Below are 19,959 nucleotides of genomic sequence, written 5' to 3' on the forward strand. Positions count from 1 at the left end.
CTGTCTCCGGGAACATGGTAGAAATTCGAGTTTAGTATGCCTGAACTATATATATATATATATATATATATATATATATATATATATATATATATATATATATATATATATATATATATATATATATATATATATATATATATATAATAAAATACATCTTTTAGTGAAGTTGGTTTTAATATTCTGTGTTTGCAAATACCACTTTTAGAAAGTATGTATTTGCTTGTCTAACCATTCAAACACACCTCTGCTAGGCTGTGTATTCCTATGTCTGGTTTTGTGAGTGACTGGGCTGGGGAATTCCAGGAGACAGGCTGAGTCACCCAGTGGTGAATAGAGAGATCTGCATCTAGATGAGAGGGAGGAGTTGCACCTGAACCTTGAATAGGGCTGTGCCTGCCTTCCACAATGTTGGCTCCACCTCCTGGGGAGCGGCTGATGTCTCTGCCCTGCACACTAAAAGAAGAGAAGGAGTCCTGTAAAGAAAGTGCTCCAGGACTGTACTTGCCTTCCACAATGCTGGCTCCACCTCCTGTGGGGCGTCGGATGTGCCTGCCCTGCACTGTGCAAGGAAAGAAGAAATCTGGAAAACAGAGCGCTTCAGAACTGGTTTGGACTGGGCAAAGGCCCCTCTCCCCTCAGAGAACAAAGGATTTTCGGCAGTGCTTAATTTGTAAAATATTAAGTGCAGGTGCTCATATTTTGCGGGGAGGCCACACCCACTTGTCCAGCCCCGCCCACTTCCTCCAGAGGCTCCACCCACTCACTTTATTGGTTCCACCGACATCATCAAACCTCAACACATCATAGCCACCTCCTCACATCTTGAGTTCCGCAAGAAGCTGAAGACCATGCTCTTCTCATAAGCACTTCGAGGACCTCCCACCTACACACCTGCCCAAGTGTCGGGATACCCTCTTGGGTGATTAGTGTGCTATACAAATCAATACTACAACATAACATAATGTAACCTATTGGTAAGCCTACGACAGCAACTTAAAAGTGATCTCAAATAAGAGAATGTGTGCAAATCTCAAAATGCAGCTTTAGGAAAGGTCATTAGAGGACTTGAGGCAGTTTTGCAAACTAAAGAGAATGTGCTTGTACTGTGCTGTTTAAAAGAAAGGAATGGATGAAGGAAGGAATACATTAAAGAAGGCAGCCTCAAATGCAGGGTGGAATGGGGTACTGGAGTGAGGAAATAAGTAATGGATGAAAGAAGGCAGAAATAAGAAAATATTGTGAAAAGAAGAAATTAAGGGATAGAAGGAGAAAGGAAATCAAAGATGTGATACATGAATAGAAAGACGAAAGGAAAGGAGGAAGAAACGCAGAAGGAAAGGTTAGGGATAAGAAAAGAAGTAATTAAAGAAGGGATGAAGGAAGGAGCAGGAAAAAAAGAAAGTACGGAATTAATGGAGGAATAAGGATTAAATGCACCAAGGGGGGAAGGATGGGGAATGAATGAGGGTGTAAGGAAGGATTAATGGAATGAGGGTGTAAGGAAGTAAGAAACAAGTGGGGAAAGGAGGCATGGCTGGAGGTGCTGAGGGAGAGAAAAAAGGAAGAAAAAAAAAGATGGGACAAAGGAAAGAAAGGAGTTCAGAGGAACCGATACGAGTATGAATGGTACTGGGTCAACAAGGTACAGAGAGAATAATGGCAGTGCAATATTGCAAAAAAAAAAAAAATATTTAATTTCATATACATTTGTGTCCTTAACATACCATTTATGTTTGTAAAGCACATATTCACCAAAGGAAGCCTTGACAATAAATGTAAAATGTTGTGCTCCAGTTCAACGGCACAAATGTTATCGACCTCATGAAGATGAAAGACTGAGTTGCCACACCAAGATTTAAAGTTATGACCCTGAGAACAAACACTGATTCCTGGAGTGAATATAAAAAAATGTGCAAGAAGGAAAAACATAAAAGAGGGAGTGAGGAAGGAGGAGAGGTCTGAAGGCAAAGATAAATAGGGTAGACAAAGAATATGAAAAGAAGTGAGGAAAGCAGAGATGGGGAGTGCAAGATTGGAGTGGAACAGGATGAGAATGAAAAAAGGAAAGAGGAGAAAGGGAAGAAGACCAGACTGCGGGGATTGCGTGAAAAGAGAGTGCAATGGAAAGATGAGAAGGTGAAAAATGAAAAGCAGTTAAGGATGGGAGGTGGCGATTAAGAAGAAACATGGACGTAGGGCAGAAAGTGAAGGAAGAATGGAGAGATGGGAAGGAGTAAGGTGTGAAGGGTAGGAAGAAAAGCAAATACTGAGGAAAAGCAAGAAAAGAGTACACCTCTGCTTTATTAAATATACAGTAATTCATTATGTAAAGTTGAGTGATGACAGGGCTATATCATTCTGGGCTTATCTCATCAATGCATAGCTGTGCTGTCCAAGACAAACAATAGTGATTCAGGACACCATATCACTGAGTGGAAAGCTTGGGAGCACATCATTTGTGCATGCACTTTGAAAGCAAGTGCCATTGTTAGTTTTAAGGACTCGTTTTTTCAGAGTGTATGTGAACATGGCGGTCCCTCCACCTCCTCAAGCTTGGAGAAGTCGCCCCCAAAAGAGATTGTTGCATCTGGAGCCAGGAACTCTAAAGTGTGCTCTGCCAACACGTTCACTTACAACCTCAATAATTCATCCACTCACATTGACTTGAGTATTGAAAAATACATCACAAATTAACTCCATGTGAAGACAGAAACAATGTAATATTTTTAAATTATGGCTTCCTTTTACAACTTGTCCACTTCAGGCTTGTTTCCACATGTCTTCCTGTAGTGTATCCTAAAAATTCTATATTCTAACAAGTGTGCACCGAATTATTTGCACAACATGTGTGACTCTTTAGTCCTCAAGAGGCAACAGTGGTGGAAGAACAAAAATGTCATATGACTCTTAATTTAGCTCTTAAATGATAAATCTTTTTTCAAAAAAGTGAATCCTTTCCATCTCATAATAGGCCAATTACATACAGTGTAGTGGGTCAGTGGATTTAATTAAGGAGACGGATAATGGTTTCCGCAGCATACTATTGCTCCTTTTGCTTTTGGACCCTTTAATAAATCGGCATGTATGTTTGGATCAATCAGTTTCAGCTTTTGTGTTCATTCATCTAGTTATTGAATTTAATGGAAATGAAAGGACACACTTGCAGAGACAATGCAGCAAATATGTGAAATTCAAACACACAAATACTTTCTTGCTATTAACTAACCTGCTTCAGCCCACTGCCAACCACATTTTAAATCACAAAGTGCATACACTTGTGATTCTGGATGAGAGTATCGTTTTTAAAAGCATTCTTTGGGTAGGGTTCTCGTTAGCCAGTCTTTTTACTTTGGTAAAGTCAAAAGCAAGTTGTAGATTAGAAAAGGCTTTCTATTCAGGTATCTGCTATTTCTTCTGGCTATTTCTTCTAGCAAATGTGGACTTCTTATATCCTACAGCGGAGCTACCGCAAACTATCTGTCGCAATGAAAACACCACAAAAATGCACAGAGTCCTCACTTTCAAGGCAAACACACAAATAACAAAATCAGCAATGGCCCTACCAGCGCCAAAATGATTTGCTCCACTTACCTGATTTTTGAGGGATGATGGGCTAGTCACATTGTGTTGCATCACCTTGTGCTGACAGGGTTCAGCATGTCCTGCTAGGCCTGCTGCCCAGATGCTCCTCGTAATGCTGCCAGGTCCTGTGCCACGCAATTAGAGTGCTGGCAGTTTCTAAGGACAGAGCAGCTCGTGCACACTGTAGTTAGTTTGGGGCCATGTGTACTAAGTTCGAAAGTAGAATTACTGACAGCTCTCCATGTCAGTGCTGATAAAAACGCATGCTACGAGTATGCACTCTTTTTTAATTTCAGAAAGGCAGGGCAGCAAAATAGATCTACAGAGGATTTCATAACATCCAGCTATCAAACCCAAACTATGTGACTCAACCGCAGCTTCTGGCAACCATCGGTCGGATTTCACATGCTAATAAATCTGAAGCGCAGGCCCTTAGCATGAAAGACATAATGTAGACACGAACAGGATTTGCTTTGTACCAAAGCACACTGTCTCTCTGTATTGTACTATTTTGAAGAACTGATCGCCTGAGGTCTTCCAAACAGTGAAATTGGTCTGCAGTCACACCAAAGGAGGACCGACCACCTGCCTTATAAATATTTGTCAGGGGCCCAATAATATCCTAGGGCTGGCTGACTGATGGATATACTAAATGATTGGGCAAGGGAGCCCCTCCACTATCATTTCTTCCCCACATGTAACTTCATGTTCTGTAAGGGCGAGTTTTACGTCCATGTGACAAGAACACGTCTCAGAAGGCAGCATATAATCTTAGTACTTGCAACTGATTTTTAAATGTACAAGGAGTTGAAGTAGGTTGCACTGTTTAGATCCCCTTAAATTCCAGCGCAGTTCCCTAGCTTTCTACCTTAGGAACCTCGTGGCATGCTACTATTTAATTTTAAATGACCTTTTCTAAATACATAATTTCTCTCCCTCTACTTGTTTTTGCTCAGAAATGCTGCATTTTAAAGCGGCCAGTCAATTAATTTTACAGATGATGACATTTGTTTATGGGACTGGTTCTTGTGGTGCAGCGGACAATGCTAACAAAATGCCAAGATCGGCATGGGATTTAGAATGCCTTTCTTTCTGTAATGTCTACTTTGTAAAGTGCAAACTACACCATACCTGGAAATACTTGCTGTAGAATTGTGCAGAAATGTTTATTAAATTGGTTCACTAGCAAAAACATTGAAGTGGTATATCACACATACTGACAAGATTTATAAGTGCGTGCAATGCGGAGTGGATTCAGATGTATTCCCGATAGTGCAGAACACACACACCAACTGCCTCGCTTCTCCTTTGAAAGTTACTGTGTCAGGCACAGCGGTGCTCATAACTTTTAGAGCCAGTGCTGCCGTTCAGCTGTGCCGGCTCGCGGAGCATATCACACATGGCTCTCTCTCAGGAGAGCTCTGTTAAACAGTGGGAGGCTGAACAAAGGGAGCACTGCAGTGAGACGTTTCAAACGTGGAAAGTTTGTGCAACTGCATAAACCATCCAGGAAGCAGTACTGTGATACCGTGTCCAGTGTTTCCAAACGCCGACAGCGGTCACAAGCTAAAACGTGCACAGCGCTACAAAGCCATGACCAGTGACATAAAGCACACAATGGCAAAGGAAGCGGCGGAGGCTTACCTTCAGCTGCACAATTCCAACCACCTGCCTTGCCCAGTTCAGCCAAAAGCCCTCCCTTGGCAGTTAGTTCCCCAACGGAAATGAAAATATGTTCTTCGTGGAGGGCACGCACGATCTGCTGACGCACGATCTGCTGACGTGACATCACTAACGTGATGAATGTCATGATGTTGACCGTTTAACATGCCTGGACCGGGGGGGGGGGGGGGGGGCCTTCGTAAGAGGAAATACCAGGCAGTAACAGAGCAAGAGCAAGAATTAATTTTTAATATTTACCGGGCCATCTGCTGGAGGAGAAAGATCGCATAGACCCGGCCCTGTGAAATAAGTGCCGGTGCTGAGCACCGGAAAGCACCGGCACAAATTAAGCCCTGATTTTCGGGTATAAATATTGGGAACCTGATCCCATGAAATTAGATCACTTTGGACTACAAGAAGAAAACTTTACTGAGGAGAGGAACCGGAAGAAACTGAGGAGAGTCTATTCCCAAGCTAAAGCGTTGCTTGGGGGATTGGGTGCAGTGGTTGCCTTACTGCCAAAGGAAGGAGAAAGGAACTTTGTGTACTTTGCTTTCAACTTGTGAAGAATCTCCAAGGGCTTGGAATAGAGCACGGGTTATTTTAGGAGTGCACTCCCCTTATCCTAATGAGACGGTCCCTATTTGTCACAAGTACCTACCTGTGCTAACTAGAGACCCCAAAATCTAACAGCGTTCCACAGCAAGCTCACTAAATTACATGTATCTGCGTGTTATGCTTTGGGTTTTTGTGGATAGTAAGGCTGAGCAGTTGATGCTTACTGTTATATATTGTTGGAGGTAGATCCTTCGTTTCAGCTACCACATTTTTGTAAAAAAAAAACAACAAAATAACATACAACTTTTATGTGAAGCATAACACATGTTAAATACAGTAATAGCACTCTAATCTGAGTAAGGGCTGTGGACAGTCTGCATTATATTTTATGGGTTGCTAATCTTTTGGTTTATTGATTGGATCTTTCCCACCCGGTCTTGTGAAGGGAAGCAGTCAAAGTGCAGAGTCTGTATGAAAAAAAAAATACACAGCTTAGCCTTAATCAACTTGCTAATGCACCCAGTGCTGAAGGAGGGGAACTGCATGACTTCAGCACTGCTCTATGCAGGATGCGGACATCTCAAAATCTCCCAGAAAGTTACAGCTTTTCCAAGTAATTACAATAATCTTGATATTCCTGTATTTTAAGGGACTCAGTCATAACTCAGTGGGGACTGGGCAGAGTCTAAGAGATCGTCAGACTCTTGAAGCTTTACCAGGCACTTTCACAAGAGGACAGACACAGCTCAAGTACTTGGGTGAGAGTCACTACTGGTTAGTGATTGAGAGCCAAAGTGGCACAAGCCACGGGAACCACTGAACTCTAATGCGTTGGAGATGGTGGCTAAAATGATACAGAGATGATGGAGAGGCCTTGAGCAGACATTGGCTTCCTGCTTCAACCCACTAGTAGGCTTCTTGACTTTGTTTCCATTCACCTGATCTGAGCGTTATGTAACTGCAGCCTCTTGCAGGAAAACAAATAGAACCTATTGAGAGCCCTCCTCTCCGAGTTTGGATTGGGCTATCTAGGTCTTTAATCTCTGCGGTACTTGGTGAATCAAAGTTCTTCAGAGCAGCACATGTAGCAGGTGAGACTGGAGATGACATTTGAGTTTAGGGCAGGTTCTAAAACGCCAAGTACTCTAGAGCCTCTCCTTTCAGGTTGAAACAGGTATTTTCCCTAGTTCTAAATTATATTCCTCCTTGGAAGGCTAATTACTCTACTTTTGGATCAGGCCAATCTGCACAGATGAATAGAGATTCTTCAAGTGAAATGGTGGCTCACAAGGCCAGCTTATATTAGGAAAAGGGGCCATTTGGCAAAGGATAATTGACCACTTACTAACAATATTGTCTCTAAACATTTGGATTGATCCAGTTGTTTGAAGTGCGTTTTTCCTACAGGTGTTCAGGCACTAAATTGTACACGGCGCTCAGGGCGGCTGTTCCGGCACCAAAGCTGATCCTGTTCACTTTCCTCCTTAACAGCCAATCACACTGAGAAAGGGTGGAGCTGGGGGCGGGGACCGGAGATTTATGCAGCACGGGAGCGCCAAAGGCAAGCCCATCCGGGACCAGGGGCCAGCCACTATGCCTGTCCCACTACATACCCCTCTGAAACCCACCTTATCCTCCCCTGCGAAATAAGCAACTTAACTACAGAGATGGAAATCTTCATAGAACGGAGTTCGTTCCCAGAAATCCAGCAACCTAACTCCGGCACGCAACTCTTACAAAGCCTTGTCAAACCCAGCCCCCCACCCCTATCCATCTACTATCTCAGTATCCGCTCCCTTGTCAAGCACCAGTTGGACATTTTCCTCCTCCTGGTTACGGATAAACCAGATATCCTTCTGTTGACTGAAACTTGGCTGACACTCCTTCCCTGACATGCTGGTGGCATTACCCTCGGATTGCTGCATCATCCAGGCCAACCGCCTGCATGGCAAACCAGGAGGGGTGGTTGCAGCCATCATACACTCCAAACTCAAATTTAATGCCTTGACCTGTCTTTGCCTCCCCGAGGCGGAGAACATAGTAATCAAATTGGAATCCACCTCTGACACTTGTGTCTGTGTGCTACTCTATTGGCCCCTGCACCAGATTCCCTCATTTCCTCTATTGCTGAGCAAACGGTTCGCCAACCTCGTCATCGACCATGCTAAAGTCCTCCTCGTGAGCGATCTCAACCACTGGTACAATGACCCTTACGAAGGTCCAAAGTCTACCGAACTGACCGTATCCTCACCAACCTGAACTTTACCCAACAGGTTTCCTCTCCCACCCATCTTAAAGGGCACATTCTTGATCAAGTCCAGACGAACAGCCTGATCATACCTGCCCCCACTATTCTCCCCTGCTTATGGTCTGATCACCACTCAATAAAATTCACGCTAGCTCACCCTGCCATTGGAAAAACTCCCACGGTCGCAGATAGGCTGGCTAGGAAATGGAACGCCATAGACCGAAAGGAATATCTTGATACTTTGATCAGCACAGCCCCACCACCTGATCCCGACATAAATATAACTGAAGCAAATCTCTCTAGCTGGCTACTCGCTGCAAGCGACAAGCACGCACCCCTCAAAGTTAAACGTGCCTGCCGTGCTGATGCCCAGAGATGGTTCTCTCTTGAACTTAAATCTCAAAAGTTGGCCTTGCGCCAACTAGAGCGGCAGTGGTGACATATCTATGCCTCTGAAAAGAAGCTCCTATATACTACAGCACGGAAAGAATATATGAAGGCCATTATTTCGGCCAAAGCTACCCACTTCTCCTCACGCATCCTTATTTTGAACAAAAGCGCCAAAGAAATTTTCAGAATCATTAGTGAGCTGTCCAACCCAGACAGAGTCCTCTCAAAGGCCAACTCCACTCAAGCTTTGTGCGGCTCACTTAACTATTTCATTGATAAAATCTCGATCATCAAAGCTAGCATTCCTAAACACGCCCCCAATATGACCCCTCATCTTGCGCAGCAACAATTGTACAATAAACTGCTTTCCAACTATCAGCTTTGAGATTTTTCAGGAGCTCTTACCCAAGGTCAAGTCAGATGCCCCCACGGACTGTTGCCCACCTCAAATACTAAAAAACTGCCTCCCCGCCTTTCCAGGCCCAGCCCTCGCCCTACTGAACGATTCCCTCTCATCCGGCCATGTCCCAACAGCTTTTAAAGAGGCCATTGTGGCTCCTCTTCTGAAAAAACCTGAAGCTGACCCACCTGCTTGCCCACCTACCGTCCCATCTTGCTGCTCCCCTTCTTGGCAAAAGTATTAAAGGCACATGTAGTAAGATGTCTGTCTAATTTCCTGGAAGAATCCAAGTATTTCGAGTTTCACCAGGCGGGTTTCCGGCCTGCCCACTTGACAGAAACCGTAATACTAGCTGTCCTGGACACTCTCCGTGACTTCAGACAGAAGTTCCCCCCCAGGCACTGGTACTACCGGATCTCTCTGCCGCTTATGACTCAGTCGACCATACCATTCTGGTTGACCGTGTCAGACAAGCCGCATCCAAGGCTCAGCCGCTAGCTGGCTCAGCTCCTTCTTGGAGGACCGGTCCCAGGCCGTCCGCCTAAGCCATTTTTCAGCCTCCAAACTAAAAACTATTTGTGGTGTTCCGCAAGGCTCCTCCCTTTCCCCCACCTGTTCAACCTCTACATCCTCCCCCTGATCGAGTCCCTCAAAGACACGCAGGTGACTGTCTTAAATTACGCAGATGACCTACAACTGGTCTTCACAGTCGACAATTCACACAGCCCAGTCACCGAATTTCAGGCCACCATGCAGCACATTCAACTATGGATGAACAAAAACGACCTTAAGTTGAATCCTGGCAAAACTGAGCTAGTACTCACAGGAGATAGCCACAAATAATGGGGTCCACATTATTGGCCTCCAGAGCTGGGATCCCCGCCTTCTCCTTCGGGAAAAACACTCAGTGTCACATTAAACAATGATCTCTCACTTAAAACACAGGTTGCCTCAGTAATCTCCAAATGCTTCTTCCAATTACGAAAAATCAGGAAGATCCGTCGCCTACTCGCACAGGAAGCCTTGACCCAGGTTGTGATTGCCACCGTCCTGTCACACCTGGACTACGTTAACTCTGTGTTCGAGGCATATGACCTGCAGATTGTACACTTAGCATTATATCGCCACCTGGTGTTGGGCTTGGATGATTGCATATTGTTGTCGTTTTGGAAGAAGTCTTTGTAGTCACGAGATAGGTGACTCCTCCCTTGGACGATAGTGCGCATGGGCATCGGCTCCATCCTTAGACAGTTTTCCTCCGCCACTGGGTTCGGATGAAAGTTTTCCGCTCCTGCTAGATAATAGACTTTTCAAGCACTTTGAAGCGCAGGATATAAAGGGAATAACAACAAAGGAAGAGGTCGGGGTAACAACAGTAATCGCACCTCTTCCCCCACAAAACAGTGACTTCCCTCTGCTCCCCCAACAGCATTCCACTCCTCTGGGGGCAGATTAACGCAGTTCCTGCCTGTCTGGAACTCCATCACAACAGACAGGTGGGTAAGACAGATTATCCAGTATGGCTACTGCCTAGAACTTACAGCAACCCCTCCACACATACCACCCAGGCACCGTCCAATGTCTACAGAACACTTTACTCTGCTCAAACAAAAAGTTCTGTCACTTCTACAAAAAGACTAACAATACAAATAGTTCCTTTACAAGAACAAGGAACAGTGGCTTACTCCCTGTACTTTCTAATTCACAAGAAGGACGGACACTAAGACCAATTCTCGACCTCAGGCCCCTCAATCATTACATACAATCAGATCATTTTCATATGATCACTTTACAACTCCCACTGCTGCAACAAGGCGATTTCCTTACAACACTAGACCTAAAGGACTCCTACTTCCACATTCCTATACATCCTGCTCACAGAAAGTATCTAAGGTTTGTACTGGAAGGAAAACATTATCAGTTCAAAGTCCTTCCATTCGGAGTGACAACGGCACCACGTGTATTTAAAAAGTGCCTAGCAGTAGTAGCAGCAGGGATACAGAAATGAAATCAAATGAAATGAAAAGAGAATTTATAAAGTGCGAACTGTCACTCCTGACGGAGTCTCCTGGCGCTATCAACAACAGATCAAGAGAGTGACATAGGCCTAAATGAGCTTTTGGCAGCAAGCAACTGATTGACCAGAGCATTCAAGCCTTAGTCACAGTCTTTTAACAGCAACAATCTCTGCAAGCCAGAGTGTTTATGAGACTAATAGGCATGATGGCATCTTGCATCTTCATAGTACCATATGCAAGACTGCAAATGCGTCCGTTACAGGAATGTCTAGCACAACAGTGGAACCAGGCTCAAGGGCAACTAACAGACCTGGTGTTGGTAGAGAGCCGCACACATCGCTCTCTGCAGTGGTGGAACGTCAAAAACTTGACAAAAGGGCGGCCGTTCCTCGAACCTGTTTCACAACTTGTGCTTACAGCAGACGCATCCCTCACAGGATGGGGAGCTCATCTCCTACATCATACAACTCAAGGATAATGGACCACTCAACAAAAATTGTTCCATATCAACCATCTAGAGCTGCTAGCAATATTCTTGTTTAGGAAAGACAAGGGAACCCAAAAGGTATGCCACAGGGACCTTGGGCAGTATCATGCTACAAAAAACAGTGGTCCCTACTCGTGGACACAATGGTATACTGAGCTAATAATCACACACCTGATAAGTGTTGTCTTTTGTCCAGCCGGACAAGGAATGTATTTAACAATTTTCTTAATAAAACTGAATGAACACATTAATAACAAGTGGGCCACAGCGCCACCGACTTCTGCATATCGAGCTATTACGCTCCCGATCCAGAAGACTCTCCACGCTGGACAAGGCAGTACCGATTCCTCCTATGTTCATGGTATCTGCTGATCCGATGATTTGCCTGTTGTAATACGCAATTGCGTTAAAAGGCAGTGTAATATTTAAAGACAACAATGACTATATTTTTGTCCTGAAGATGATGCCCCTCATTTAACTTAGGCATCGAAACATCGTTGACCAAAAAACTCCTTTATGCAATATGACATTTAAAATATTGTGAAATGCAATGGTGTGGTTATAACAATCTCTGTCTGTAACACTGACTACAAGTACACAGACCTATTTTTGCTTTGCTCCTTTTACCATTCTGTTGGTTGTTTTGTCTGAATGTTGTGGGTCACAGCTGTGCCCACTTGTTATTAATGTGTTCATTCAGTTTTATTAAGAAAATTGTTAAATAAATTCCTTGTTCGGCTGGACAAAAGACATAACACTTATCAGTTGTGTGATTATTAGCTCAGTATACCATTGTGTCCACGAGTAGGGACCACTGTTTTTTGCAGCAATATTCTTAGCACTCAAAACATTCCAGCTACAGAACAAAGCTGCCTTGATCAGGACGGACAACATGACAGCCATGTATTATATACAAAAATGGGGGACACACTCTCAACAACTGTCCCAGCTCGCACAGAACATTTGGAGATGGGCTATTCCACAGAACATATATCTGTTGGCAGAGCACCGTCCAGGAGTTCACAATCAGACACAAAAAATTCACGAATGGGAACTACATCCGCAGGTTCTTCAACCATTCTTTCACAAGTGGGGTCATCCAGACATAGATCTGTTCGCCACACACGAAAACGCAAAATGCCCAACCTTCGCCGCCAGGTTTCCACACCGCTGTCCAAAGGCAATGCGATATGGATGAACTGGTCAGGCAGATTTACGTATGCTTTTCCGCCACTACTACTAATACCATTAGTAGTACGAACGCTCAGACAACAGTCTCAGACTAATCCTAGTAGCTCCCACATGGGCACGCCAACCGTGGTTCACCACAGTGATAGAACTATCTCTAGTTCCACACCAAAAGCTACGACTGACTCCATCCCTGCTAACACAGAACCATGGAGACCTCCAACATCCAGACCCAAATCAACTGAATTTGTCGATATGGATCCTGAAGTCTTAGAGTTTGGTTATCTTAACCTACCACCAGACTTTATGAACATTATTAAAGAGGCCAGGAGACCTCCTACCAGAGCTTGTTATGTTGCTAAATGGAAGAGATTTGCCATTTATTGCAACAGTAACCAAATTGATCCCTGGATGCTTCCATCCAGAATATCATTTGTTACCTTTTACATTTACAAAGGTGTAACTTGGAATATTCATCCATACGCCTGCACCTTGCAGCAATTGCAGCATATTTACAAAATAGACAACATCTGTCCCTTTTCAAAGCGCCCTGAGACCTGTAGGTGACCCGGCGCTATATAAACCCATAATAACAATAACAATTTCAGAGTGCCTGCAATTAAAGCGTTTATGGAAGGATTAAAAATAATCATCCCACTTAGGTTGCCACCTTTTCCAGTATGGAACCTAAACGTTGTTCTTACAAGAATCATGGGACCCCCTTTTGAGCCTTTACATAAATGTGAACTGCAATTCCTCACATGGAAAACAGCTTTCCTTATTGCTATTACCTCTCTTAGAAGAGTAAGTGAGATACAAGCATTTACAATACAAGAACCATTTTTACAACTACATCGTAACAAAGTGGTTTTAAGAACTAATCCAAAATTCCTTCCAAAAGTCATAACTCCTTTTCATTTAAACCAATCGGTAGAGCTACCTGTGTTTTTCCAAATCTCAGACTCTGTTGCAGAAAGGGCTCTACACACATTAGATATTAAAAGCGCTCTTCTCTACTATATAGATAGGACTAAGTCTTTATGAAAAACAAAACAACTGTTTGTGTCTTTCTCTCCACCGCATAAAGGTAACCACATCTCTAAAGGTGGGATTTCTAAGGTGGATTGTAAAATGTACTATAAAGTAAAACAAAAGGGTTTTCCCACTGGGGAATATTATGACCTGTTACTAGATCAGGATTCAAACTCACAACCATAAATCACACCATTCAATTTGTGGAACTGAAACACTTACCAAGAAGGAACATATACAAACAAGTTATCAAAAAAGGTACAATTTATTAAAAATATATCGGTTACAAAATTTATCGACGAAATTATCAATTAAAAACATATATAGCACAAAGATACACCAAACCTATACAAAATATAAAAACACAGTCAGGGCCACCTAACGTGGACGTGGAGAAATTTTGGAAAGACACTACTATCTGTCTTTATCATTTCATTTCGGTACATCTAGTTTGTCAACAATGGAAGGAATGTTGTTCCTTTGAACCAGGATTGTTGTTGGCAACGCCGAATATGAATTTGAGTTTTAGCGTCGACGCGTTTCGGAAGCTTCAACTTGATAAGGGCTTCCTTCCTCAGGACCAATTTATATTTCTATTCTCCACAACGTGAAAGAGTTAATCCTAATGCACAAAAAATATACAATACAATGCAACTATTATACTGACATGTGGTGTTATATGAATTACATGTAGATCTTTTTACTGTTCTTTGGTTGCTGATTGTTTACCCCTTTCATTTTTCATTCCCCTTTCTAAAGGTATATTTCAAAAGATTTATTCAAACTCTGCCACTGGCTCTTAAAGAGAGGTTTCTAATAGACCCACAAATACTCGCACAACCATATTTTGTACATTTGTCTCTCTCTTTTTTTTATATATAAAAACTGACAGTGCACATTTTTTTACACCACAAAACTTAAAAATATCTAAAAGGCCCTATATATTACACAATGGTCTATTACCTTTACTATTGCAACAATACATTATACTCAAATGTAACCTTCTGGTTAGTGTTGTCCACATGTTCTTGTCCCATACATAACCACACACAAGTGTCTTTCATACCAATGAATTTATGTTGAGCACTGACCAGAATGGTTCTGTTGCTCGTAGAAAGCTACCCCGAGTGTAGCTCCTTGTCGCTTGTGAAGTCATCAAGCTTTTGTGCTCCAATCTGGAATTTGGAGGAATATGACGTTAAGTAAAGCATGCCCAGATATTGGTATTTTATAATTAGATTATTAGTGCGCGCTTTCTTATTACCTTAAATTTGTTTTCAAATGCTTTTATTTAGCAATTTCTCGGTTTGGAGAATAATCCAAAGGCAGAACCGGCCCAAACCTGCATAAATTGCAGAGAATAAATTAATATATTTCCCCTTCTAATGTTACTGCGTTAGTGATCAATTGCAGGGAAAATCTCCTATGTATATTTATCGAATTTGCATCTACCTCTTTTCGTCTGTGCCAACCGGCGTGCTTGAATTAATGGTTCCCCTCCGTTTTGAATCGTTTTGTACTGCAAGACATATGTTTTTTATATATTATAAAGAAGAATAGGCTTCTGACTGAATAATACCTCCTGTACCTAAGATTCATTGTTCGTTCTTACCTAAAAGACGGGTCTTGTCTCCGTGGGTGGGGTTCTGTTTTACAGCCGGGTAATTTTACTCGAGGCTGCGTTAAAAATGCAAAGCGTGCCTGTGATTAGGTTTCGTGCTTTTAGGCGATCCTCGATTTGCTAGCTATGTAGGCTACACCATGAAGACTGGTTTAAAACGCACACAGTCTAAGCTGTTACTTTAGCTTTATTGTCCAGTAGTTCGCGGACCTTAATTTTAGTATACATTCTTACCTAACAAACGGGCTTCATCTCCGTAACGGGGGGATCTGTTTGGCAGTCGGGTACTTTTACACGTGGCTGCATACAAATATAGAAGGTGCATATGCTAGCGTCCCCCCATCCCCCCATGAGACCCATTGTGAGCTGTATTGGATCACGCCTTGAACCCTTGAGTCAATACGCCGATGTTTTTTTAAAACCCCTTGTACTAAGTCAGGATTCTTATGTACGAGACTCAGCACACATGATTTCAATAGTGGAAGGCCAAGTGTACAATCCCAAAACCCAGATCATGGTGACCCTCGACATAGAGGCATTGTACACAAATATCCCGCAAAACGACACTATCCATGTGGTGGAGGATATACTAAGTAGTGCAGACCTCAGTTGCAATAGTAAAGGTAATAGACCATTGTGTAATATATAGGGCCTTTTAGATATTTTTAAGTTTTGTGGTGTAAAAAAATGTGCACTGTCAGTTTTTATATATAAAAAAAAGAGAGAGACAAATGTACAAAATATGGTTGTGCGAGTATTTGTGGGTCTATTAGAAACCTCTCTTTAAGAGCCAGTGGCAGAGTTTGAATAAATCTTTTGAAATATACCTTTAGAAAGGGGAATGAAAAATGAAAGGGGTAAACAATCAGCAACCAAAGAACAGTAAAAAGATCTACATGTAATTCATATAACACCACATGTCAGTATAATAGTTGCATTGTATTGTATATTTTTTGTGCATTAGGATTAACTCTTTCACGTTGTGGAGAATAGAAATATAAATTGGTCCTGAGGAAGGAAGCCCTTATCAAGTTGAAGCTTCCGAAACGCGTCGACGCTAAAACTCAAATTCATATTCGGCGTTGCCAACAACAATCCTGGTTCAAAGGAACAACATTCCTTCCATTGTTGACAAACTAGATGTACCGAAATGAAATGATAAAGACAGATAGTAGTGTCTTTCCAAAATTTCTCCACGTCCACGTTAGGTGGCCCTGACTGTGTTTTTATATTTTGTATAGGTTTGGTGTATCTTTGTGCTATATATGTTTTTAATTGATAATTTCGTCGATAAATTTTGTAACCGATATATTTTTAATAAATTGTACCTTTTTTGATAACTTGTTTGTATATGTTCCTTCTTGGTAAGTGTTTCAGTTCCACAAATTGAATGGTGTGATTTATGGTTGTGAGTTTGAATCCTGATCTAGTAACAGGTCATAATATTCCCCAGTGGGAAAACCCTTTTGTTTTACTTTATAGTACATTGGCGCTCCATTTCCCTCTGGGTAACTAAGAGCCCCTCTCTTCTTGTTTACACCGGATTGTAAAATGTATACAAATATGCTATCAAAAAGCAAAACTTACATTACCAGTTCCTCCTAGAGTGCACTCAACACGCAAACTAGGAGCCTCTTTGGCTTTTTTTTGGGAAACATCCCCCTAGAGGACATATGCAAAGCAGCAATATGGTCTGCAACACACACCTTCACTAAACACTACTGTGTTGATGTGCAGCCAAGCAGCAAACTGCAGTAGACCAAGCTGTCCTTAAAACTCTTTTTCAAACAACTGCAACAGATATAGGTGACCACCGCTAGGGGATACACTGCTGCACAATCGATGCTAAGTGTTCAATCTGCAGCTCATATGCCTCGAATGGAAAATGCTACTTACCAGTATGCATCTGTTCTTGGTATGTAGAGCTGCAGAGTTGTACACTCCCTCCCGCCTCCCCGGGACCTGTATCTGTTCCAGTTTTATCTTACTTAGTTGCACACGCATGGACATCCTTTTCTTTACTTTTACTAACTCCATCATTTCCCATCATGGCGAAAAACAATCTAAGGATGGAGCCGATGCCCATGCGCACTATCGTCCAAGGGAGGAGTCGCCTATCTCGTGACTACAAAGACTTCTTCCAAGATGACAACAACATGCAATCATCAAAGCCCAACATCAGGTGGCTATCTAATGCTAAGTGTACAACTTTGCAGCTCTACATGCCAAGAACAGATGCATACTGGTAAGTAGCATTTTCCTTACTTGAGCATGCCTCTCTATCTGCTCAAACAGTTGTAGATAATCCAGAATCATACAGCTAGATTGATTCTACAACACTCCAGATGGCAACCAGTGACACCCCTGTTAAGGAAACTGCACTGGCTTCCCATCCCTCAACGCTGCGCATTCAAAACAGGATGCTGAATCTTTAAATCTTTGCATGGTAAAAGACCCAAATTCATCGACAACGTGATACTCGGACACACCTCTTCCAGTAACATGCGCTCAGCTCACCTCTCGCTCCTTTCCACCCCCGCGTTCAGGCGGAACCGTCTTGGAGGCTGTAGATTTGCAACTCTTGCCACTAGACGGTGGAATTCTTTACTCCTGGAGATCCGAGCGTGCACTGACCTTATGAAGTTCAGAAGATCCCTCAAAACCTGGCTATTTGCGCAAGCCTATAACTGATGTTCCCATAGGTAATGATCAGAGCCTTTTTTTTTCCTTCATCGCCATGAAACCACCCGGTGTACGTGCTTTTTACAAGCCATTCTTAACATTAACATTAAGGGCACACTGTCACTTTTTTTCCGAATGGGTGTGGCTGGCTCCTCTCAATCGACCAGGGGCTGTTACGTCTTGGGTAGATCACCAGACAAGCTGCAGGGGATTGGCAGCTGCGCGCTCCTTTATGTTAGTGTGTTGAAGCTGCCACGTCCTTAGCCAATTCAGGTGTCTCATTTCTCAACGAGTAGGCTAACCCTCTATAACTATCCTGGATCAGGGCAGTTCCAGAAGATGTTGGCATTTTGAAACCTGTCTGCTACATTCAAGGTGAAGTGTATCCAGCAGGGGAGGGAGAGAAGCAGCATGCTTGACCTGCAAAGAAGATTACAGCAGGCTACACACTCCTCCTATTACGTTCAGAGGTCTTGAAGGACCATTCATGTCAGACTACACAGGAGTATATAAGGAGAACCAAGAGGTCATCTCTCCATTTGGGTGCTCATTAAGAAGGTCTATAAACCACAAGCAGTTCAGCTGCAACAACCACTAGTTATCTTTTTCTTAGCCAAGGAGATGGTAGCCACCCTCTGATAAAAGGAATAACATTTTGGGTGCATTCTTTTTGTTTAGCAGAGGGATATGATTACCTTCATTGGGTTTATTATGGTAAAATTGCTTAATTTTTTTCTGATTCTCTGGTGTTTTTTGATGCTTTAGGTTGTATATGTTTAATCTACTAAAATATGGTTGCTCATCCCCATGTTGCTCTCTTCTAGATTAGGCGGTGGAAATAAAGATAGGCCTTCCATCCTCCCTTTAAACAGAGGTGTGGTTGAAAAGCTCAAGATCTTCTTTCCAATTAGTGATTCATAACTGTCATTTCTGCAACTGAATATGTGCATCTATGTTTTGATGGATTCATTTTTGATACCCGTTTTCCAGGAGTAGGGTGTGGGCTGAACCCTGCCTCATTCAAGCTGCCAAGCAGGAATATGATGGTATTATCGAGGAATTCCTAAGTACGGGGGAGAAGCTTTTTGGCCCTTATCTCTGGGGAAGGTAAGAATGTACATGTTTACAATGTTTTGATATATTTCAGCGCAACCTCATTTCTTTGAGGTTCGTGTTTAAGAAACAGACTGTCTTTTGCAGATTCAACAATTGCTACCTTTTCCGTATGTTAATTTCTACTAAAATTACTATTTTGCTTTTTATGAGCAATCGGACATTATTTTAAAAGGTAACAGTTTTTTTTCTCCGTGATTTTGGTTTCAATTTGCGGAAATCTTTAGTGAAATGGTTTAACGAAGGCTAAAAGCATGAGCAAGGAAAAACCTGGGCAAGGTTGATTGCATTAGTTACGGGCAACGCAATTTCAATATGACTAAACCATTAACAATCACTCTTCACATGTTGTATTTAACAAAGGCTATAGAAATATATGCCCGCATCCGGCAGTCCCCCTTCTAGTCTACTTTCGTCCGACTTTAAATGCTTACTCCCATATTGTGAAAAATCATTTTGTCAAATTCAAATAAATAAATATACTAGAGCCTCACATTAAAAGTTTTTTTATTATCTCTTCTAAAGGTATGATGTGCTTTTTATGCCTCCTTCATTCCCTTTTGGGGGAATGGAGAACCCGTGCATCACCTTTCTTACTCCTTGCTTATTGGCTGGCGACCGCTCTTTGGCTGATGTCATCATCCATGAGATCTCGCATAGCTGGTTTGGGAACCTGGTCACAAATGCCAACTGGGGTGAATTTTGGTTAAATGAAGGCTTCACGATGTATGCTCAGCGGAGGATCTCAACTGCTTTGTATGGTGAGTTTTTAAGGTGCTGGATTACTTTTTGGTATGAAAAAGCTGTCCTATGCTGTATTATCTACATTTTATCTCCTTTCCATATCATTCTTCCTATAATAAATGGACAAAAGCACAAAGTTGTTATTTATTGTATTTGCTTTTGTTTTCTGAAGCACCTTTTAGGGTGTAAAGCTGTTCTGGAGTCACTTTCTGCCACCATTACCCGATTTCA

The 19,959-nt window shown here is 42.5% G+C and overlaps 1 protein-coding gene across 1 annotated transcript in view; it reads left to right on the top strand.

Annotated features, from left to right (window-relative positions):
- RNPEP (arginyl aminopeptidase) overlaps positions 1 to 19,959 on the top strand; it is a 345,377-nt gene that overhangs the window by 87,012 nt on the left and 238,406 nt on the right. The window contains exons 4-5 of the mRNA XM_086923117.1: positions 18,862 to 18,978; positions 19,510 to 19,745. Coding sequence (XP_086779243.1) covers positions 18,862 to 18,978; positions 19,510 to 19,745 — 353 coding nt within the window. The remainder of the gene's footprint in view (positions 1 to 18,861; positions 18,979 to 19,509; positions 19,746 to 19,959) is intronic.

The sequence above is a fragment of the Lissotriton vulgaris genome, chromosome 5 (genome assembly GCF_964263255.1).
Source record: "Lissotriton vulgaris chromosome 5, aLisVul1.2, whole genome shotgun sequence".
Lineage (NCBI taxonomy): Eukaryota > Metazoa > Chordata > Amphibia > Caudata > Salamandridae > Lissotriton > Lissotriton vulgaris.